This window comes from Sceloporus occidentalis, unplaced genomic scaffold (genome assembly GCF_023333645.1).
Source record: "Sceloporus occidentalis isolate IW3139 unplaced genomic scaffold, rSceOcc1.0.p SCAF_8, whole genome shotgun sequence".
NCBI classification, from domain to species: Eukaryota; Metazoa; Chordata; class Lepidosauria; order Squamata; family Phrynosomatidae; genus Sceloporus; species Sceloporus occidentalis.
The window spans coordinates 8,423,459-8,447,765 of record NW_028316988.1 but is presented as its reverse complement, the minus strand read 5'-3'; the positions used below and the strand labels follow the sequence as shown (position 1 = coordinate 8,447,765).

At 43.6% G+C, this 24,307-nt stretch overlaps 1 protein-coding gene across 7 annotated transcripts; it reads right to left on the bottom strand.

Moving 5' to 3' along the window:
- Nucleotides 1–102: 102 nt before the first annotated feature.
- Nucleotides 103–22,748, bottom strand: LOC149307781 (zinc finger protein 362). Of its 7 annotated transcripts, none has more exons than XM_089534412.1 (9): nucleotides 22,411–22,748; nucleotides 14,653–14,897; nucleotides 10,902–10,965; nucleotides 9,413–9,659; nucleotides 8,131–8,452; nucleotides 7,274–7,498; nucleotides 5,489–5,567; nucleotides 4,905–5,063; nucleotides 103–3,406 (listed from the first exon to the last, which is right to left on the bottom strand). In XM_089534412.1, the coding sequence occupies exons 3-9, from the start codon at nucleotides 10,962–10,964 to the stop codon at nucleotides 3,290–3,292; spliced, it is 1,212 nt and encodes a 403-aa protein (XP_089390538.1). In that variant the 5' UTR covers nucleotide 10,965; nucleotides 14,653–14,897; nucleotides 22,411–22,748; the 3' UTR covers nucleotides 103–3,289. The 7 variants fall into 7 exon arrangements, with proteins under 7 accessions (XP_089390538.1, XP_089390540.1, XP_089390542.1 ...); XM_089534414.1 differs by lacking the exon at nucleotides 22,411–22,748 and adding an exon at nucleotides 20,740–20,824; XM_089534416.1 differs by lacking the exon at nucleotides 14,653–14,897.
- Between the last annotated feature and the right edge of the window lie 1,559 nt (nucleotides 22,749–24,307).

The following is a 24,307-nucleotide window of genomic DNA, read 5'->3' as shown; positions in this document are numbered from 1 at the left end:
CTGCCACACTTAAAAAGTTCCTAAATATACCCAGAAACATGCTTTGTTTCTGCTTGCTTTGGACACAGCAAAGAGCAAAGATACACAACGCGAATTCTCATTTAACATCCCTGCCCCGGAGATGGAAGACGGGGGATGCCTCGCCAGCCTTGCCCAAGGGTTCAAAGACATTTTTTATTCTTTTTTCCCCACAACAGAGAGAAATACAAAGCAATTCTTTTAAAATTTTCCATTTCCATTAAAAAAACAAAACCCAATGCAAACAGTTGTTGGGACCAGGGAGGAAAAATAAACCCCATTTTTCCCCACTTGTCTTTGTGACCACGAAGCAAGACTTGAGAGGAAGGGATGGGAAGGAGAGAGAAAGGCTGCTGTTTTTTATCCGTAGAAAGAAAATGCTTTCCCCCCATTTTTCATTAATAAGGTAATGATAATAATCATAATATAATAATAATAACTAGGGGTCTAGCTAAATGTGGCCTGGGCTCTTATATAGAAAAAAAAGAGGGCGAGAAAGATGTTAACATTATAAGAGTCCTATTTACAGAGTTATTAACATGCCGACAAAAAAAAAATTAAGAGGCTACAATATTGAATATCATACAACATCAATTCAAGAGAGAGAAGAGGGATCGAAAAGAAAAAAAGGAAAGGATCAAATCAATATAAACTGCAATAACCAGATTAAAAACAAAGGCAAAAAATGATATATTTTTTTAAGGCCTAAAAGTCGTTTTCTTTTTAAAAAGAATAGTTAAATTCGTATATCCTCTCCCTCTCCTGGTTGAAAGGAACCCAAAAGCATATTAATATAGAGGTGGTTTGTAAATTTTGGCAAGGAGTTCGGGCGGAGGTGATTGGTCGCTCGGACATATCTGGGAAACAGGTAATCCCAAATGGATTTTTAAAATGAAATTATAAAGTCCCTGGTTTTGCTGGTACTGGACTGGCGGCAGAGATTCTGGCCTGTTTCGTGGGTGCAAGTAGAAGTGTGCTAAGATACGGGAGGAAATGGGGGAAACCAACCAAAAGCGTAGTAAAACGGGGTGGCATTTCATCTTTTTTCTGGAAACATAAACTACTAACTTTGGTCCCCGATCACCGTTGCTGAATTTGTCCTTAGAGGAAGGTTTCGGATTGAAAGGAGCCCATCCTCTTAAAACAGTTCTGGGGTGGAGGAAATCAGGCATGGGTCAAAATCATCCCCAAACCCCCACAAAATACCCAAAATCACCAAGGTTTGAACATCACTCCAAAATTGCATTTGCTTTCAGATGTCCTAACATCTCAAACCTTTCCTAGTGTCAATGCGATATCCAAAAGTTGCTTCCATGGGTGACTTTTATGGGGTGCACAGTTCTTGGGGAACAATAGTTCCCCAATAGTCAATTCATATCTTAGGTCTACCCTAAGCAGGCAGAGTGTGTTGCACACCAGGGCTAGAATATAATTCTTTACAGGGCTGTTAGTTATGATTTTTGAGGATTAACTATTGCTGCTCCCCCAGCTTTCTTCAAGTCATACTACTCTCTCTCTCTCTGCCACAAACTTGGAGACAGGAAGGCCTCACCCACCAAGATATATCCAAATACTTATGCTCAGTCCAACTATAGTGGTTGGGCAAAGGAATTAAAAGGTAAGTCAAAGGCTTTCATGGCCGACATCCATCATTTTTTGCGGGGTTTTTGGGTTATGTGTCCATGTTCTAGAAGAGTTTATTCCTGATGTTTCACCAGCATCTGTGGCTGGCATCTTCAGAAAAAGTGCATTTTCTGAAGATGCCAGCCACAGATGCTGGCAAAGGGTCAGGAATAAACTCTTCTAGAACATGGACACATAGCCCGAAAAACCCACAAAAAACTATGAATTAAAAGAGACTTCTTAGGGCTTGATGATTATCCCCATGGAAATCCCTGTTTTTTATGTTCTTGCTCTATACATGGCTGCTTTCAAGAGATAAGCAAAACCAATGACCGTTACATAGCTTTCGGCACATCTGGGGCCTATAGGTTACCGAGCATTCAACAGTTTGCCCAAGGAAAAGCTTGTTGGTGCTGGAATTCTCCCTGGATGAAGGTCATAACATAATGGGATTTGAATCTACATCTAGGTAGGTAACCACAAGCTTTAGGAGACAAGAGGTTACTTAGATGCCCTACAGAATGGGCCTCCACTCTCCAAATGCCCGTTGCAAATGTTCCTCGTAGAGGACAGTCCAATGGTGGTGGTTAACCAAAGACAGAGCAGAGATTATACCAGACTGAGTGAGGTTTATACTGGCCCAGCAAAAGGAAGAGGGGAAAAAAGGACAATTCTGAGAGATACTTTATCTCTTCTCCTCGCCGTGGCTTGATCACCATACTTCCACATCTTATTGAATTGCACCCGGGTGCGATCCCAGCCCCACATCTCCTCCCAAGGGCTAGGATGACAGGAGAGGGGAGCTCTCTCTAGGTCGATAGGGACATGATGCACAATTGTCAACCACTGGGGCCTCCTAGTCTTCCCCACCTTATATCTCCAGGGGAGTATGTCACATACCAGTCAGTCAAACCAAAGATAGCCATCTTCCAAACATCCCTTTCGCCATTCTTTCCCAAAGGAGACCCTCCTTTTGCTCTCCCTAGCCCTGATCCAGCCCATTCTCCCTCGTACCGGCACGTGCTGTGCCACAATCCCAACTCACCCCACTTTTAAGTCTCAATGCTGCTTGCCGTACGCATCACTCCAGACGGGGTGACACTGAAACCCTCGCAGAGTACCAAGCTCCCCATACCTGCCATGCTCTTGTCCCAAAGGGTCCTGTGATGGCTCAGAGCAGAGTCCAGGAGGGGGCCTCAGCAGTCCACTACAGTCTCATTCCCTCGCTCGCTCTGGCCTGTTGCGAAAAATGTTCTCGTATCCAAAAATAAAAATATAACAGAGCTTGGACAGGGCTGGAGGACAAACAGCAGAAGAGCTGAACACCAAGAGGGGCTTCCATCTGTAGGCGCGTGGCGGAGAAGGTTGAGAACGTGGTGGTTCAAAGTGCTCTGAAACCATCTTTGGCTGACACCAAAACTGAAAGAGAAGAAACCTCCCAGCTCCCTCCCCACCCAGCCGTTGGGGGGTACCATCCTTGCGTGACGGGGTTTTGCTCTTGGTCCCGGCCACAGCGAGGGAGATGCCAGGGATGCTGAGGAGGCAGAGACTGTGGTTCGAATGATCCTATGCCAAGCTGTCCTGTCATTTCCCCCCGTTCTGGAATTGGGGGGTCGCTGCACGAAGGGAGGGTTGGTGTCTCCAAGACTCAGATAAGGGAGATCCGCACAGGGATGCCAGGAGACTCCGTCCTTTGAGGAGAGTGTTGACTCACTAGATGTTCCACCACCGTGTGTTTGGACATGTGCTTCATCAAATAGGTCTCCTGGAAAAGGCGACAAAAGGAAGAAAAAGCAGGGATGAGGGAAGGAAGGAGGAAGGCTTGCAGAGCCTGAGAACTTTACCTTCTTGGACCACAATCCCCAGAGTCCCCTTGTTGGGATGTTTTGCTCAAGGTGTGTGACATATCACAAAAGATTTTAGGGGTCATCTTGGTGGTGGGATCCTTTTCATGACTTACACAGGTTGGGCTACATACGAAGAGCAGTTGACATTCATAAACAAATGTCCTTCTTTTGTTTTAGCACAGGAGTAGTGGCCCTCCTGATGATTTTGGATAGCAAATCCCAGCATCCTTTTCACCCTGGTGTAGTTTGCTGGGAGCATTTGATTGCATATGGAGGCTGCCACTTTGCTCACACCAGCCCTGTGATACAAGGATAGATAACTTCACAGCCATGAATGTCAAATGGATCTAAGTAGACCACAATGGAAACAGGAGTTAACAGTGTGATGCAACACATAATAAAGCCAATGCAATTCTAGGCTGCACCAATAGGAGTATAGTGTCCAAATTGAGGGAAGTCATGGTGACACTCTATTCTGCTTTGGTCAGACCTCTCCAGGAAAATTGTGTCCAGTTCTGGGCACCACAATTCAAGAAAGATGTGGACAAGATGGAGCATCTCCAGAGGAGGGTGACCATAATGGTGAAAGGTCTGGAAACCACCAAACCCTATGAGGGAAGGCTTAGGGAGTTAGGTAGGTTAAGCTTGGAGGAGAGGAGACTGAGAGGGGACATAATAGTCATCTTTAAATATCTGAACTAGCCAATGGGCTCAAATATGGGGCCAATCCATAGGAAAATCTAGGGGAAAAGCCTGCTAGTCCCCCCCCCCCCCCATCACATAGCTAACATTGGTGTAAAGGATGGAGTGAGCATGGGTTTTTGCTGCTTTAGAGACCAGAGCATTAACTTCAAATAGCAATAAAAGAGATTCCACCTAAACATTTGGAAAAAAATATTGATTGTAAGAGCTGTTTGGGAATGGAATAGACTCCTTCGTGGAAAATAAGCTCTTCTTCTTTGGAGGTCTTTAAATAGGGGTTAGATGCCCTCCTTTTGGGAGTGTTTTAGCTGTGGATTCCTGCATGGAAAAGGTTGCACCAGAAAACCCACACAGTCCCTTCCAAATCTATGGCTCTGTGACATCTCAACCAGTACAGCTTGAGTTCCCCTTATCCAGAAATCCAAAATCCGAAATATTCCAAAACAGTTGTTGCAGGTAGCTGAGATAGGGGCACCTTTGCTTTCTGATGCTTCAATTTACACAAAACTGCACAAAATTTATATGTGCATAAAGTGTATACAAAACATACATGAATTTCATGTTTAGACTTGGGTCCCAGCTCCGAGACGTCTCCTTATGTATGTGCCAATATTCCCAAACCGAAAACACTTCTGGTCCCAAGCATTTCGGATGAGGGCGACTCAACCCGTATGTGGGTCCACCCCACCCTTTCCGCTGGCCCCCATTACTTACTGAAGTATAGGCCCGGCCGCACATGCTGCAGCAATAGGCCTTGGCGTGCTTGATTGCGTGTGCCGAGAGGTGGATCTGGAGCGAGGCCGAGTCAGAGTACGCTCGGTAGCAGTTGGGACACTTGTACGGCTTGTCTTTGTTGTGCTGCCGTTGGTGAGACTGGAGGAGGAGGAGGCAAGCCAGTCAGCCAGTGTACAAGCCTCCTAAATCCCTTGGTCTGAATTGTTTTGAGCTTGCATGCTGGCTGGAAGGGGATGCTGGGAGTCGGTAGTCAACTCTGGAGACCAGGGTTCGATTCCCAGCTTGGCTATGCAAACCACTGGGTGACTCTGGGCAAATCGCATGCTCTCGGCCTCAGAGGACAGCCATGGCAAACCTCCTCTGTACAAATCTTGCCAAGAAACTCCCATGATGGAGAGTGAGTTTTCAACATAAGGATGGGAGACCTCCTGCAGTTATTTCAACCCAAATTTTCCCCTTGCCGCAGAGATACACAACAATACCCGCCCCATCTTTTCCAACTGTACACCTGGGTGAGTGGATTATACCCGCGACTTCTTCCTTCCCCCTCTCCGCTTACTCACTTGGAGGTTGGACAGCTGAGTGAATGCCTTTTCACAGCCAGCGTGAGGGCACTTGTAGGGTCTGTCCCCAGTGTGGATTCTGAAAAAGAGCAACAAGACTGAGAGCAAGTGAGATCCTAAAAGGAACCAAAGACTAACACATTCAGCTCGGTGCACAAAGTTTGTTCCAGGGACTGCCAAAGTGTGCCAACTGCAAAACATTGCCAAGGACAACAAAGGTGCCTCCATTCAGTTGCAATAAAGTATTAAACCCTTAGTGGTAGAATTAAAAGCCATGCCCATGTTAGTCTAGAAAATCAGTTTGCAAAGGGACTAAATTTTAAAAAAGAAGTTGGTAGCATGTGTTTTTGTAGATTTGAACCTCCTTCGGATGGTTACGAAAGACTTAAGTCTAGGAAAGCTCATACTATCAACCTTTTCTTCTTTCAGTTAGTCTCAGAAAGAAGATCCCTACAAGATCCCTTTTGCAGAGCGGTTATAAATCCTCAGGCTGTTAAGTGTATTTCTCTGGTGGAACTTAGCAGAAAATTTAAAAAGGAACACAGAAACTCTATGAATCCTGGGCTGGATTCAGATTTGGGTATATAATAGTAATAATAATAATAATAATAATAATAATAATAATAATAATAATAGGTTTTATTTATATACCGCCCAATCACTGGGAATCCGAGCGGTTTACAACAGAGGGGATAACAGACAGTTCCCTGCCCACAGGCTTACAATCTAAAAGACACGACACAAAAGGAGAAGGGAATGGTGAGGGGGGAGGGAATCAGGTCCAGCATTCTTCTCTCCCTCTGAGGCCTGGACCATATGCCATGGGGCTGGCCGAAAAGCCCTGCTTCACTACACAGTGGGATAACTTTTTTGTCTGTTTTTCTACAGAGAAGGTGTACCAATATTTTAATGAATGCCCTTTTATTTGAGAATGCCACAAAGAGGTATGGGCTCAAGCTGATTGTACCCACCAAAAAACCAAAAAGCACCAAAACAACAACCCTTAAGTATAGGCACCTTCTGTGAGTGCAGTCTTTCGATCCACAAAAGATTAATTGTGGATTTAACCCATTAGGTTGGATGGGATCCTGTTTTGCAAACTAGTATTAAAAAATCTACAAGTATTAACTATACCACATCTCTTCTCTCGATCCTACCCAGACACACCAATAAAATTCAGGAGCACTAGAAAAATGTTTTGGATCTGGGTCTCCCACCTTCACTGAATTTTGGAATATTTGAATAGACATGATGAGATATCTTGGAGATGAGGCCCAAGTCAAAACATGAAATTCATTTATGTTTCATATATATCCTACACACAAAGCCAGAAAGTAATTTCATGCTAAATAATTTGTGGATGGAACAAGGTTTGTGTCCAGTGAACCATCCGAAAGCAAAGGTGCCACTTTCTCAGCCGACCATTTTGGGGTATTTTGGATTTATCTGGAATTCCAAAAACCAAAACAGTGACACCTTTGCTTTCTGATAGTTCAATATCCGTAAAATTTGTTTCATGCACACAATTATTAAAAATATTCTGTATCAGATTCAAGTGATGTGTATAAGGTGCATATGAAACATAAATGAATGTTGTGTTTAGAGTTGGGTCCCGGCTCCGACACATCTCATTGTGTATGCCTATGCAAACACAGGTATTCTAAAATCTGAAAATATCTGAATTTCTAAACACTTCTGGCCCCAAGCCTTTTGGATAAAGAGGAATCAACCTATATAGGCCGCCAAAAGTTGGAGAGAGAAGGTGCGCCAGCCGGTCCTCCTTACCTGGTGTGTTGCTGGAGGTGGGAGAGTTGGCGGAAGGATTTCTCACAGTAGGAGCAATGATAAGGCTTGACGCCCAGGTGGATGCGCAGGTGCTGCGCCAGGTAGGAGGCGTTGGCGAAGGACTTGGAGCAATGCGGGCACTTGTGGGGCTTGGCCTCTGTGTGGGACTTGGAGTGGATCTGCATCTCCGACTTGGTGAAGAAGGTCAGGGGGCAGACTTTACACCTGAGGATACGGGACAAGGGCAAGGAGAAGAGGAAGAGGAGGAAGACAAAAAGACCTATAAAGGCAAGGTTTGGGTCACAAAACCTACAAAAAATGCCACTGGGTAACCTTGGGCAAGTCTCACACTCTCAGCTTCAGAAAACCCTGCAATAAAGTTCACCTTAAAATGAACAAATTTATTATTACGGTGCATGGCCAGCACCAGAATATAGCAAAATTACAAAACATGTAACATCAGGTGTACTGCCGTAACACTAATATATATACTTTCTATTCCAATGGAGATATATATCCAAGTAGGAGGGGAGAATAAGTTCACCTTAGAGTCACCATAAGTCAGAAATGACTTGAAGGCACACGACCACCACCACACCACTAGAAAGTAGCTCCCCGGCATGTCTCTGAAATGAAATTTCAGGCTGAAAGAATTTCCCACCAATACTCCAACCACAGCACTGCAGTGGCTGTATGTGCCATGTTGGTCGGCCATCCCACACTAGCAACCTCCCAAATTCAGGGGTGTACAGATACAATGCAAGATGGAACAACATGGTGAATGTCTAATTTTGGTTTGTCAGGGTTGTGACAAGTGTAACAAGCAGAGTGGACCCGCTCGATTCATTCCTACCCACCTGTACGTCTTGCCCTCTTTGCCAATGTCACCCGAGGCCAAGAGCGGGTACGGCACGACAAGGACTGGGGGTCCCGAGGGGTTCTCCGCCTTGATCTTCTTCCGGCCTCGCTCTGTCTTGGGCACCCCCAGCAAGCTGTGCCCCTGGATGGTCTTAATGGAGTCCAAAAGTGGGGGGCTGGTGATCCCTGAGATGAGGGTGGGCGAGGAGGCAATGAGGCGGCTCTGGGTGGTGGAGGTTGGCGTGGAAGGGGTACTCGTGCCCGTCCCGGCGCTGGATTCAGAGGTACTTACAGCCGGAGCACGGGATCCCAGACCCAAACCTGGAAGGTACAGCAGAATAAAAACCATCAATATGAATACTGGAGTTGTTTGGGAGGAGAGCTCACCCACAATACAAAGCATTAGCTGAGCTTGGAACATTACTTGAAAAATAAATGTGTCCAATTAGCTCTATGCTCCCTTATCCGGAATTCCAAAATCCAAAATACTCCTCAACCAAAACTGTCAACCTGAGAAAGTTACCTCTTTGCTTTCAGTGTACACAAACTTTATTTCACGTACCACATTAATTTAAAACGCTATGTATAAAATGACCTCCAGGCTATTTGTTTAAGATGCACACAAAACAAAAATGAATTTCATCTTTGGTCTCGGGTCCCATTTTCAGGAAAGCCCACAATCTTTATGCAAACATTCCAAACTTTGAAAATCTCTCCAAAATCAAAACATTCCCAGTCCTGAGCATTTCAGATAAGGGAGATGCAACCTGGACTTTTCGGTAGCACCAAAAATCTGTGTTTCTGCAGCTTTCCTTCACCAACCTCTCAGTGCTGATGCAGTGCAAAATATTTCCAGTTAGACAGAGGATGAGGAGAAAAAGAAGACTAGGTAGGCATATATATGTACAGTGCGCCCGGTTTATACGAGGGCACGCTATACATGGCTTTGTGCATACGCTCAAAGCCACACGGGAGCGCACGAGGCACAAAGGGCAGAGTGTCCCATTCGCATGAAAGGGGCATGCTCCCGTGGTATGCACCCCACGCACCCCCGCGGGCATGAGCCCCATTCATTTGAATGGGGCTTGAGCATCTATGTTTTTTCTCTTACGCATTGGGGACTCCAGAACGGATCCCCCACATAAGAGAAGGGCGGACTGTATGTATGTATGTACGTATATGGAGTTTGGGGAGGGAAAAGGTGCATTTTTTCCATATGTTTTGCTAACTGAGCTATGCTCGTGCTTGTGATGTGGTCTTTCCGAAGGTGCCATGGCCTACCTGTGACGGTGCTGGTGGCCGGCCGGGCATGTAGGGCCACGTCAGGTTGGGGGACAGCTTGGGGGTGCAGCCCAGGGACCTGTTGCAACTTGGGAATAGACATGATGGACTGGCTGCTTTCGGCGGGCGAAGGAGGGACCAGCAGCGGCTGCTGGGAAGACACTGAGGTCGGGGGCAAGTGTGGCGGCCGAATCTTCTCAGCCATGAGTTGCTCCTTGATTTTGTTGATCAGAACCAGATTGTCCAGCTGGAGGCAAAAAGAACGAGCACCATTAGCCAAAAAGGGAGACAGAAAGACTCCAAACCCTTCCTCCTCTCCTTGGGACTGACACATGGTTCGGGCTCCTTAAGAAGATCCAAGACCAGTCATCCCCAAACTTTGGTCCTCCAGGTGTTATGGACTTCAGGTCCCAGAAGTCCTGGCCAGCTTGACCAGCAGTCAGGGATTCTGGGAGGTGAAGTCCAAAACATCTGGAGGACTGACGTTTGGGAACTACTGATTTAGACCAAATGTGTGAAAGCTCATGCTACAACTTCTTTTGCACAGTTAGTCTCAAAGGTGCTGCAAGTTCCCTTTACAGACTGATTTTCCAAACTAACAGAGGCCTGATACAGACAGGGCAAAATAAAGCTGCTTCGAGTCACTTTGGAGGTATGCTGTTTAAATGATACGTGCGTCCTAAGAGTCCAGAAGCCACACCAAAGCCATGCTCCAGTCCTAAGGACACATGCATCATTGAAACACCATACCTCCAAAGTGACCTGAAGCAGCTTTATTTTGCCCTGTCTGTATAGGGCCAGGGCTATGTTAAAAATAAAATGCCATTTATTAAAACTGGCATTTTTACATTGTTTACATTGTTTCTCTGTTAACACACATATATATGTGTGTGTGTGTTCAGAGAAAAGAGAAAGTTTCTTTCAAAACCAAAATCGTTTGTACAAATCCAAGATTAATAGACATATATATATTGAGAGAAAGGAAAACATGCCTTTCAAACCAAGATCCCTTGTGCAAAAGAAGACTAGGTAGGCATATATATGTACAGTGCGCCCGCGTTATACGAGGGCAATGATGTGAACTGGGATATGGCTTATTTTCTCATGCATTTTCTTGCAGAAGGGATGCCATATTGAGGAGGCAGCAAGCTTGTTTTCTGCTGCTCCAGAGAACAGGACCCAATGGAGCAATGGATGCAAGCTACAGGAAAAGAGATTCCAGCTCAACATTAGGAGGGACTTCCTGAGAGTAAGGGCTGTTTGACAGTGGAACACATTCCCTTGGAGAGTTGTGGAGTCTCCTTCCCTGGAGGCCTTTAAGCAGAGGCTGGATGGCCATCTGTCAATGGGGATGCTTTGATTGAGAGTTCCTGCATGGCAGAAGGGGGCTGGACTGGATGGCCCTTGCGGTCTCTTCCAACTCTAGGATTCTATGAGATGAGAAACTTGGGTTTCTTTGCACAAGGCGGAAACGTCCTTCGGTCCTTACCTGGCTGGGCATGGTGGGAGGAGGAGGCCAAAAGTAGGGGTTGTTGAAGCGAGGCTCCGCCATCCTGAAGGAGAAGGAGAAGGGGGAAAAGGAGGCATGGTTATGGGTCAGATTGGGTCATGATGGAGGCAGACATTTTAGGCCTCCTTGACTACCTGAAACCACATTGTGTTAAGGCAAAGCATAACAGCATCCAAGAAAAAGAAGAATCCCAAAGTAAAAGTAATTAATAAACTTAACAGCAAGAGCCAGCACTGGAGTATGGGTTCGAATCCCCATTTCAGGAAGTCACACACTCTCAGCCTCAGAGGGAAGCAATGGCAAACCCCCACTGACCAAATGTTGCCAAGAAAACCTATGGGTCGTTGTAAGTCGAACATGACTGCAAGGCATGCAACAACAGCAGCAGCAACGTAGTTTTTAACTATCTCATCGCTCTATTAATCCGATCATCAACAGGCGGGTTTCTTTTTTAAAAAGGTAGGTCACAATATTAGACTCGTCAAAATATTAGACGCAAAATGCAAATGTGTTTTAACTGCCGCCACAGTCTCACGCCAAAGAGACAAAACCAGATTAAATATACAACAGACCCTCACCAAACCAGTCCGAAATTAAGTTTCACGTAACCCACATTTAGACTGCAGTCCAAATATTGTGTGTAAAATTACCTATATAGGTATAATAGGCTATATAGGTATGTGGTGCATACGAAACATGGTTGAATTTCATCATCATCATAATAATAATAATAATAATAATAATAATAAATACAAATTTTATTTAAACCCCGCTTCTCTGTCCCAAGGACAACCGAAGCGGCCTACAATTAAAGCACATAGGAGTTTGTCGCATAGCTCCCTGCACAGGACAGAACAGAATGGGGGCTGTCACACATTTTATCGCACGCTGGAATGCCAGTGCCAGAAGTTTCCATTCCGTTCCCGAACCGTCAGAAGCGTTCCTGAAAATCGCCTCCTTTGGGATGGATCAGGAATGGAATGGGAACTTCCATCGGCGTTGTTCTGGCATGCACTAAAATGCACGATGTCCTCCCTTCTGCTCCCATCCCGCTTCCTTCCGTCCTGCACCAGGAGCATCCCTGGGGCTGTGCGGTAAGCCCCATAGTTACCCAATCTACCCTCTCCCCCAAAACAACAATGAAAGACATTACTGGTTAAGATAGCAATGAAAATAAACAGAGATGGGTGATGCAGTTACAGAATATACCAGGCGATTGGACTCAATGGGTGGCTGGGTCTACTATTCAGGAGAGGCCTGCTGGAAGAGATCTGTCTTGACAACTAGGGATAGAGCTCTGATGACATTTGTAGATTTGCAGCCCACCTTTGGCTTACTCGGGGGATCCGTTCCGGACCCCCCTCCTGCGTAAGCCAAATACCGGGCATGCTCAAGCCCCATTCAAGTGAATGGGGCTCGTGCATGCAGCGGTGTGGCGATGCGTGCATGCCACGGGCATGCACCACATTCAGCCGAATGGGACGTGCTGTCCCTTGCGCCCAGCGCGGCTTTCACTGTATGCTGAAAGCCACATATGACGCGGGCGCACTGTATATCTAATATTTGGTTTATCTTTCTATGAACATTACTCCCAAATTTTTGTGTTTTGGTACAAGTTCACCCCATGTGCTACCTGTTGCTCACACTTCCAGCATTTGCTCTCCCGGTTCCTATATATTTGTGATAATTTGGATGGAGTTAAATGCCACCTGTATGCTATTTTTAAAGTAGTTTTCTCTTATACTCTGGCATCTTGTGAATTTAAATGGTTTTTCCCTCCCTCTGGAAGGTCAACTGGTCTTCCTATATCCTTGGACCATTTAATCAGGGATCTCTTCTGACAGGCCATTCCATAGTCCTTAAAGCAATTGCAGTCAACCTGGTCTTTATAGGCTGCAACAGATTCCTCCCAGAGGACCTGAAAGTGCACAATTTCATGCTTACGCTTGGGTCCTATCTCCAAGATATTTCATTACGTATGTGCAAATATTCCAAAATCTGAACATCTCGGAAACGCTTTTGGTCCCAAGCGTTTCGGATAATAAAGGAAACCCCCAACCTGTACTATCCGTAACAACACCGGAAGATGCATCTGGGTTTGGGAACAAATGTTGTCAATGCACAGAGACTTGATAAATCCCAATTGAAACAATATATCTCGTCCATTCCAAAAATGTAAACCATGCAAGCATCTTCATTTTTGTCCCAGCTCAGTCTTGAGATGTTCCCTCCCAACCATTAACATTTTATATGAAGCACTAACTACCCATACCTTCGCCTCTCATATTTATTCCTCAAACTGGAAGCATCACCAGACCAAGGAAAGACGACCAAAGGATGGCGGAGGGAATAAAGCGAACGGAGGTTGCCTAAATCTAAAGGACCAGATCCTGCCTGATCTTGGAAGCTAATCAGAATCAGCCCTGGTTAGTACTTGGATGGGAGACCGCCAATGGATACCAGGTGCTATGGACTATATTTCGGAGGAATGTGGCCATTAAGTCGACAGGCGAATTGAAAGCATGCATGCACACAACTCCAAAGCCTGTCCAACTCTGACTTCTTCACACTCTCTCAGCCTCAGAGAAAAGCAATGGCAAACCTCCTCTGAACAAATCTTGCCAAGAAAACCCCACAATAGGTTTGCCTTAGGGTTGCCATAAATCGGAAACCCTAATTTCAAATTTAGTGTACTATAATGGTAGCATTTCCTCCGCACCACGCACATCACCACCAGGCTCTACAGGCAGCGACAGAACATAAAAACCTATTGATTTGATTGTCCTAAATTCCTACGAAAGCAAATACGCAACAAACTACAATAGGCATTTTAAATTTGTATTCTGGAGCTGGTGTTGCGGTTTGGGCACTGGATTATGACTCCAGAGTAGTAAATGGAAAATGAAGACCCCGCATTAACAAGGAAAATAATAAACGACAACATGAATCCCGATGCAGAAGCCGATGATGCTTCGAAAAGCTTGCACAATGCATTTTGCGCATCTTGGTTGGGCTCATAAAACTATCGCTGTTTGGTGGGTTTTGGATGTCATTGCAAACGGCAACACTGGAAAACTTAGCAAATTGGGGGCAACAAATTACATGGGTGCTTTGTTGTTCAAAAATTGCACTGTGAATCCTGATTAAGTGTCGGTGCCTCTTCGAAAGCTTGCATGGTGCATTTTGCGCATCTCGGTTGGCTCTTTGGTGGCGATGCAAATGGCAACACCAAGAAATTTAACAAATTGGGGGCAAGAAATTTTATACGTGTTCTTTTAAAATATGAATTTATTTCCAAGCTTTATATTCCGAAACGGACGGGAAAGTAAGGAAAAAGGTTGTTGGGGTGGAAATAAAATCAATCCCAACCACGTCAGTGTTGAAGACTTCTTTTGAGGTCTTTAAACAGAGGCTGGATGGCCATCTGTCAATGGGGATGCTTTGAGTGAGAGTTCCTGCATGGCAGAATGGGGTTGGACTGGATCAGGGCCCTTCTTGGGGTCACTTCCAGCTCTAGGATTGTATGCGAACAGGAAAAAGGTTAGGAGGTTTCCAAGATCCTGGTGGAAAATGGTGCAAAGAGCATGTTTTGTGGCAGGGGCAGTCTACCTCCAAGTCCCAGATACTTGGGGGAGGTTAAGGGATGGGGCCCCGAGTTCGGTTTCTCCGAGAGAAGCACTCCTAGCGAATCCCTGCAAAAAGGGAAGAGGGTTAGCGGGGCCGTACTCACAGGCTGGCCTCCCGGTGGCCGCAGCTGCCCGAGGAGACGTGGCGGTGTTGCTCCAGGCTGGCGGGTGGCAGATGGTTCCCCGGCTGGCGCAGGCAGGAAAAAAGCACCAGCTCCCCCGGGGTGGCCGGGCGGGGAAGGGAAAGCTCAGGGGCCTTCGCCAGCTCCGACCCAAAGGGCTGCTAATACAAGGTTAGGGGCCCGTGCGGGACATCTCTGCACGGGGGGAGGCCCTCTGTTTCGCCCGGCTGAAATAGAGAGAAATGAGACAGGTAGGTAGAGGCACGGATCACTCGCTCCCGGGGCTGCAAGGGCTTCAGGGGGTCTTGCAAACGGGCGCTGCGCCGGACTCGCAAATCACGGCATGCTGCGTTTCGGTTTGGCCCCATAGCGGCATCGCCGTTCGGTGGATTTTCGGATGTTATTTTGCAAATTGCAACCCACACTGGAGGCGACAAATTATGTGCGGCTGAACAGACGTCTCTCCTGACGCAACCCTGGCCGGGTTTCATGTTCCCTTTTGCATGTTTTCATGCTCACCTCTGCATGCTTGTAGCTGTACTGTACTTTTAATTTGCAAGCCAGTTTTGGGAAAGTAGTGGAATCTAAATAATAAAAATATCATATAAGCCTTGGGGACGGGCTTTTTCTTGGTGCCATCACCATCCTTGCCATGACACAGAAAGGGGCCTTCTTGGTGGCTGCTCTCAGGGTTTGGCCTTCCCTCCTAAGAAAGCCCAACTAGCCTCCTCTCTTTCCATCTTTCCATCAGCAGGGAAAGGCCTTTTTATTGGGATGCACTTTTAGTTACAGTCGGCCCTCTCTATCTCTATTATCCAATTATTATTCAAACATCCAGGGCTTGAAAACATTAAAAATCAATATATATTCCAAAAGGAAACCTTTTTTTTTGCCATTTTATATAAGGGACACCATTTAACTATGCCACTGTATTTAATGGTACTTGAGCATCCATGGATTTTGGTCTCCAAGGTAAATCCTGGAACCAAACCCCAGCGGATACCAAGGGTCCATTGTATATTCCAAAAAGCAAAAGGCCTTTCCTATCAGCAACAAAACCTCCATGTTCCAAAGCAGCATATCTCTCTATAACAAGATACCCAACAAAGGCGGCACCAAGGAGCTAAAAACGGCACCCGAGAGGCAATCTAGAAGGGCCCGGCATCAAGGATGTGGGATGCTGCAGCTTCACATTACCTTACTGTATCCATACATGACCAACTGCAATGAAAAGGGACATTTTCCACTTGTGAAAATGCATGCTTAATAAGGAATCCTGGTGCGAAATACCAGCTACTTTTAAAAAACTACAGCTCCCAGGAAGCACTCCAATGAACCACTCCTGCCGGAGCATTTGGGAGCTGTAGTTTTTAAAAACCAGATAGTATTTTGCACTCAGATTCCTTACTTTCCTGCCGTTAAGCGTGCATTTGCACAGGCAAAAAATCTCCCTCTTTTTATGTGTATGTTCCACTCACTTGTCAACAAACAACAACACAACGCAACACACATTTTCATTTCGACCGATCCATCAGCACAACAGTAATATATCCATAGTCAAATATGTTTCTTCCCAGCATTAAAGGCACTGAAAATCCCAAATAACTTGCGGCACAGACTGAGTCTCCAAAACTGGCAGCACCTTTGCTTTCTATTATTCATTTATGTTTCATACACACACACACAACACACACACACACACTGTATGCATATATAAAATATGCAATATATACGCATAGCATGAAGGCAGTTTTATACACTGTCTTAAAAGGGGAGACTATCCCAGCCGTCCAGGAATAAAAGCTGAGACAGGGACCTCTCCGCTTTCTGATGGTTCGGCGTCCACAAACTTTGTTCTGCGCGCAAAACTATTTCGAATACGGCGTATAATTACCTTCAGGCTAAGCGTCAAAGGGGTCTACGAAATGTAAAATTCGTTTCGTGTTTAGACTTGGGTCTCGCTGCCAAGATCTCTCATTACGGAGCGGCAAATAATCCGAAACCGGGAAAAAGTCTGAAATCCAAAACGCTTCCGGTGCCAAGGATTTCGGATACGGAATTGTGGAATTGCTTCCCTGGTTGGAAAAAGACATCTTTTGAAAAACTAACCATCTAGATCAGGGGTAGGCAACCTTTTTGAGCCGGGGGCCGGGTTGCTGTCCCTCAGACAACTGGGGGGCTGAACTCAAGATGGCGTCCAGAGTGGCGCGGAAGCTGCGGCGGGAGCGGCAATCGGAGGCAAGACCGGGCTGGGGCCGGTCCCAAGGCCTCGCCGGGCCGAATCCGGCCCACGGGTGTAAGTTGCCGACCCCTGATCTAGATAAATAAACCGAATATGAGCCAAACTGAGAAACCGATACAATAATCATCAATCCAATATCCATCAAATCTAGGATTCAAACGCCAATGGTGCATTTTAAATGTGAGTATAATCCACATTTTCCAAACCGTTATACGTCCTGAAACAGCTATTTCTTGGTGTTGGCCCCCTCTAAAAACACCAGATCAGGGTTGGGAGACCAGGGTTCAAATCCCGTCCCGGCCATGAAAGCCCTTAACCTGGGCAAGGAGTCACACTCTCTCAGCCAAAGAGGACGGCAATGGCAAACCTCCTTTGAACCAGCCTTGCCAAGAAAACCCCAGGATAGGTTGGCCTAAGGGTCGCCACAAGTCGGAAATGGGTCGAAGGCACACAACAAAAACGACAACAACAACAACAAAGGTACCAGCCAGGCTTCTTTCCTTCCTATTCTGATCCTGAAATCTGCGGATTTGCAAGGTCTTCCATCCAAGGATTAACCATGCCTGGCGCTGCTTAGCCGCCACCGTCAGACAAGATCGGCTATGCTAAGGTTGGGATGAGAAAAGAGAAAGATGAGAGCATTTATTCATGCGACTTAATGCGGGGTTCGGTTTAAGATCTGGGTTCGGATTCTGCAGCAAGTCACACTCTCTCAGCCTCAAACCTCGCCAAGAAAACCCCAGGATAGGTTTTTGCCTTAGGGTTGCCATAAGTCGGAAATGACTTGGAGGCATGCAATAACAAGTTTGTTGTGGCACCAGAGGTCTCCCAAATGTCTCCCAAAACTACATTTCCCAGAATGCCCTAGCATGAGCCCAGGGCAGTTCAAGCAGGTCTCAAACTGGATTATTTTTGCAGCATGTTTTGGAGCAACGTGGGAGAAGAGTGCGAATCCAGGCTCCGATGTCAGTATGGGTATTCCCTCCATGGCTGCAGATATAACCCAGTTTGACACTGCTTTAACTACTTTGGCATCCTGGGATTTGTAGTTCAGTGTGGAACCAGAGCTCTAAGGGTCGATGCAGCGCTTTCCAAAATGTTGGTCCTCCAGATGTTTTGGACTTCAGCTCCCAGGACTCCTGACGGTCGGGGCTTTTGGGAGCTGAAGTCCAAAACACCTGGAGGACGAACGTGAAATCCCACCAAAATACGATTCCCAGAATGCCGCAGCACGGAGCCGTGGCGGTTCAAGCGGCATCAGACTGGGTTTTTCCTAGTGCATTTAATTCTTAACTCCTTCCAAAACTTTTAAGCACCTAAACCACAAAGATAGACAAGTTAAATATTTTACGACATTTTCCGCATCACAACGTAATGCAAAAAATATAAAATAATTAATAACAATAATAATAATAATAATGTAACTAACACAATGAAATCACTATCCAAACCTATTTCTTTTTGACAATAATAATAATAATAATAATAATCTGCAAAGGCGGCTAAAATCCCTGTTCCCAGTTTGCAAAATTCCTATCCAAAAGTTGCACAATCTAATAATAATAATAATAATAATAATAATAATAATAATAATGTCTCCACTTTTTCCAGGCCCTGTTTATGGGCCCAGTCCTAAGCAAGACAAGAAATCAAAGAATGCAAAGTCCAGGGAAAGGGAATGAGAATATATATATATATATATATATATATATATATATATGGCCATCACCAAACAAAAGGCAATTGTATTCCTAATAATGCAGAGTCTTTCCCCAAAGGAAGGAAGGGGAAGAAATAAAGAAAACCCAGCAAATGTCTAAAACTGCTCTGGCTTTTGCCTCCTCCTTCCTTCCTTCCAAAAATAAATTCATACTTCTCATAATAGACATTCGCCTCTTTGGGGCCAATAGTGAGATCATGCACCCTTTATATATATATATATATATATATATATATATATATATATATCAATCAAATATAGCAACAGCACATATATTTGGGGAAAGGGGGACTACTGAAGAAAGGCAGAAATGTATACACACACATACATATATACACACACATACATGTATATACATATATATATATATATATATATACACATGCATTATATACACATACATATATACATATATGCATTATAAACATATATATATATACACAGACATCCATTATATACATATATATATACACAGACATGCATTATGTACACACATATATGTATAGACCTGCATTATATACATATATATATAGACATGCATTATATATACACACAGACCTGCATTATATACATATATATAGACAGACATGCATTACACACACACATATATATACAGACCTGCATTATATACATATATATAGACAGACATGCATTACACACACACACATATATATATATATATATATACAGACATGCATTATATATATACATATATATAGACAGACATGCATTATACACACACACATATATATATACAGACATGCATTATATACATATATATATATATATATATATATACAGACCTGCATTATATACATATACACACACACACATAGACATGCATTGCACACACACAGACATACATATGAATCTATATTCCTATCAACCAAGACCTTTCCTTTTCTTCCTCCAAGAAGAAAATCTCTCCCCATTTTTCAAAGCAGCAGATTCCACTGTTTTTAAGAGCAACCCTTTCCTCTTTGCAAACTATTCCTCTGCAAAAGCAGCATTGCTCTTCTAGATCTGCAGACAAATCAAAAGCAATGGCATGCAGCCTTTAATTCAATGTATTTTGAGGGGAAGGAGGGGGAAGGAAAGCCATGATTCCCAACAAGCCCTACGAGAAAAGCATTTGTAAGAAGACCTAGAAACAGATCCAAAGGCACTTTCTCCAAATCCACCATTTAATAACAACAACAATAATAATATTAAAATAAAATAAAAATAAGAATTAAAAATCATAGACAGGAGCTGAACTTTGCAAAGCGAGGGCACAACCCACTCCTTTAAACTTTTTGCACAACTTCAGATCATACACAATTTTTGTGATACAAAAAAGTGCCAAAAAAACAAACAAACCACAACATCATGCAATTTTGTTTCAAAGAGGAAATATTTAAATGCACAAAGAAACATTGTTTCACATTTTTTCCTTGCAACACAATCCCTCCAAATGCAAAAAAGCCACACAATTGCAAAGCAAGGTCCATAGAGATACATTGCAAAATAATAATAATAATAATAATATATGTATATATATTGCAGAACACCCCTTTTGTAAAAGGTGCCCTTTTTCTCAGCCAGATTTTTATCCTTCTTCTTATTACATTTTTTGGAGACAAAAGAGAAACAAAAATGGCAGCCCGGGCTTTATTTTTAAAACTGAAGAAGGACGCCATATTCTGCAGGTTTTTTTTCTGCAAAGAGAAAAAGAAAAGACAGGAAAGAAGCAAAGGAGAAATGAAACAAATCTGAAATAAGTGATTTAAATATATATATATATATATTTATTTATTTTAGTTTATTGCAAAAGTGCAAAGTCTGAGAAAGGCTGGAAAAAGGCCATATATATATATATATATATATATATATATATGTTTCCTTTTGGTTGCATTCTTTGGCCCATTGCATTGGCTTGCATTTGCAAGCTTTGCACCATAAAAGGGCTGTTGCTGTTTATCATTGTTGTTGTTGTTACAATATATATATATATATGTTTGCAAAGGCTTGCTTTGCAATATTTGAAAAGCCCGGCTTTTATTTATTTAGAAAATATATATATATACAGAGAGACTTCCTATATATATGTATATATATGTATATATACCAATAATGCACATGCTCCACTTGGAAAATTGCAACCCAGCAGCCAGCGCTCCGTCTGCAAAGGAAGGAGGAAAAAAGGAGGGTTTTCCCCTCCTCTTCCTCCTCCTCCTCTTCCTCCCAGGTTGCAATACGTTGCAAAAAGGGAGGAAGCCTCCTTTCATCCCCCCCTTCCTTCATGCCATCATCATCGTCATCACCCCCAAAAATGCATGCACCCCCTTTTGCAAAGCTGCCTCCTTTTTGGTTGCATTTGGCTTTGCTTTCTTGCAAGCCTGACCTCACTTGCATTATTCCCCTTTCTCTTCCTGCAGCCATTCTTTCAGCAGCAGCAGCAGCATTTGGCAAGCTTGCCCTGACACACACACACACACACACACACATAGAGATGCTATATATATATATGTGTGTGTGTGTGTATATACTTGCATGCAAGATTGCCCTGGCACATACATACAGATGTAATATGTATGTATGTATGTATAGGACTGTGTGCATAATATGTGTGTATATATAATTGCATGCATCCTGAGCAGCAGGATCATTATTTTGCAAGGTTGCCTTGACACAGAGATATAATATATGTGTGTGTGTGTGTGTGTGTATACATGAGTGTGTGTATGATATATATGCGTCTGTATATGTATATATGTGTATATGTGTGTGTGTGCATTATATATGTGTGTGTATTATATATATGTGTCTGTGTGTGTGTGTATATATATATATATATATATATATATGATTTTATATATATATGTGTGTGTGTGTGAGTGTGTGTAGTACATAATTGCATGCATTCTGAGCAGCATTATTTTGCAAGGTTGCCCTGACGCAGAGATGTGTGAGATATATATATATATATATATATATATATATATATATATATATATAGTGTCTTTGTGTGTGCGTGTGTGTGTATCTATAATTGGTTGCATTGTGAGCAGCAGGATCATAATTTTCAGGCTTGCTCTAACATACATGCACAGAGATGCTGTGTGTGTGTGTGTGTGTGTGTGTGTGTATATATATATATATATATATATATGAATGTGTGTATGTGTGTGTTTATATAACTGCATGCATCCTGAGCAGCATGATCATTACTTTGCACACTTGCTCTAACACAGACACACATATATACTGCATCCATTCTGAGCATAATTATTTTGCAAGCCTGCTATGACTATATATATATACACACACACACACATTGTATATATACATATATTGTGTGCATACAAACCCAAATATATACAAAGACACACACACATGAAATATATATCTGCATCCATTTTCAGCAGCATGATCCTTTTGTCAGAGCAAACTTGCTCTGACATACAGTCACAGAGATGCAAGCCTGGCTTGATTTTATAGGTAGGTGTGTGTGTGTGTGTGTGTGTGTGTGTGTGTGTGTGCAAAAAAGGGGATCAGGCAAGAAGCCCAGAGGTTTCTGACTGGATTGCAAAGCAGAGCATGCAACTTTTTAGCAGACATTTCCCAAATCTCTCCTGCCCCTTTCATGCCCAAACTCTAAAAGTAGCCTAATAAAAGGTATTATTATTATTATCCCTCCCTCTATCCCTCCCCCAATACCCCTTTTAGGAAAATAATATTATAGATATAGATAGATAGATAGATAGATAGATAGATAGATAGATAGATAGACACACACCTTCAGCTGCAGAGTTTTGCAAACGTTGGGCTTCTTGGCTTTTGCAAGCAGACATTGAAAGGGAAGGAAGAAGCATGTATCTGTTGCAAATATCTATCCTTAAAAATAAAGAAGAAACCCACTCAAGTTGGGCTGGAGATTGATAGGTTGCATTTCTCCCTCCTCCTTTTTCCTCCTTCTTCCTTTCTTCCTTTCCTTCCTCCTCTCTTGCTGCTTTAGTTCAAAATCTTCCGGGTCGTTTTGCAAATCACTTCTGGGTTTGCAGGAAATGCATTAAAGGCAAGAAAAGGGAGATCTAGGTATGCATCTTTATTTTGCAACATTCATTTTGCAGCCAGTCCCTGCTTCTCCTAAAATAATACATACTTACATACATACATACATACATATAGTGGGGAAGATAAAATAAAGGAGTAGGTGGGTGGTTTGCAAAAATGTGCCCAGATATTGCTAAAAGAGAGCCAAAAATATATTGGCAAATAGACCTATATACATTTTTGCAAAGTATGTGCGCATATATATATATATATATATATATATTGCAACACACACACACATATATATACATATATACATTTTTGCAAAGGAGAAAAAGACAGAGAACATTGTTCTCTCTCTGTGTCTCTTTCTCCTTTGCAAAAATGTGTGTGTGTGCGCGTATATATATATATATATATATAATATGTATGTATATGTGTTGGCCAATATATTCATATATTTGCAAACACACACATATACAAGTATATGTATATGTGTGTGTTTGCAAATATATGAATATATTGGCCAACACATATACATACATATTTTTATATATATATATATATATATATATATATATATATGCACACACACACACACACATATATTATTCTATACTTTGCATAAGTCTAATATTCTATATGTGTTTTGCGTATATTCTATACATTGCATAAGTATTGTATTCTATATGTGTCCTGTGCATATTATTCTATACGTTGCCTATATAAGTTTGGTTATAGGATGATGCAGGGGACAGAGGCATGTCCTGGAAAAGGAGGACATGTCTGGTCAGACTGGGTTTTCCATGTTTTTTGAAAGATGTGAATGCATGCCTTCTCTCACTCTTTCTTGCTTTCTTTCTCTCATACTTTTCTATAGGTCCTGCCAAAGTCAACAGGAGGGAACGCTGGCCGTGGTCCAAAAGCATCAATGCTCCCCCAAAAGCAACCCTTTCGGATGGCGGGCCGCTTTGAAGGCCTGGGTCCAGGGATGCCATGGCTGCAGGGCTCCTGCGCACCAGCTGCGCATAGTGTTTGCACAGCAGCATCCTTTTGCAAAAGTGGAATGCAAAGGCAGGGCCCTTGGAAGGAGAAAAGAAAAGAGAGAAAGAGAGAGGCAGGGTTTGGTTTCCAGACCAAGGTGGCTTCCAAAGGCTGGGTCACGTCTTCTGCAGCCCCCGGCGCCCTTTGGGTGCATCGGACTGCAGCTCTCATCATTTGGGGCCCTTGGCTTTGCTTAACCAGAGTCAACATGGAGAAACGTGGATTGTGGAAACCGCAGTCTTGGAGCCCTTAGCAGTGTTTCCCAATCTTTGGTCTTCCGTGTGTTTCGGACACCTGACCATTGACTGACTGGGGATTCTGGGAGCTGAAGTCCAAAACATCTGGAAGACTGAAGTCCAGGAACCACTGCCTTAGGGGCTTTCCCCCAGTTTGGGAGACCCCCAGATGTGAAGTCAAAGGCTTTCATGGCCGGCGTCCGTAGTTTATTGTGGGCTTTTCAGTCTCTGTGGCCATGTTCTAGAAGAGTGCGTTCCTGACGTTTTGCCAGCAGCATTTGGGGCTTTGGCATCTTCATCAGAAACATCAGGAATACACTCTTCTAGAACATGGGCGCATAGACCGATAAACCCACCAAA

What these genes read in the sequence shown, in the direction of transcription:
- LOC149307781 (XM_089534411.1), bottom strand. An exon ending in AAAGAGGGCAAGACGTACAG is followed by an intron (nt 7,499 to 8,130) that starts GTGGGTAGGAAT and finishes CCGTATCCTCAG; the next exon opens with GTGTAAAGTCTGCCCCCTGA. An exon ending in CACCTCCAGCAACACACCAG is followed by an intron (nt 5,568 to 7,273) that starts GTAAGGAGGACC and finishes GCTCTTTTTCAG; the next exon opens with AATCCACACTGGGGACAGAC.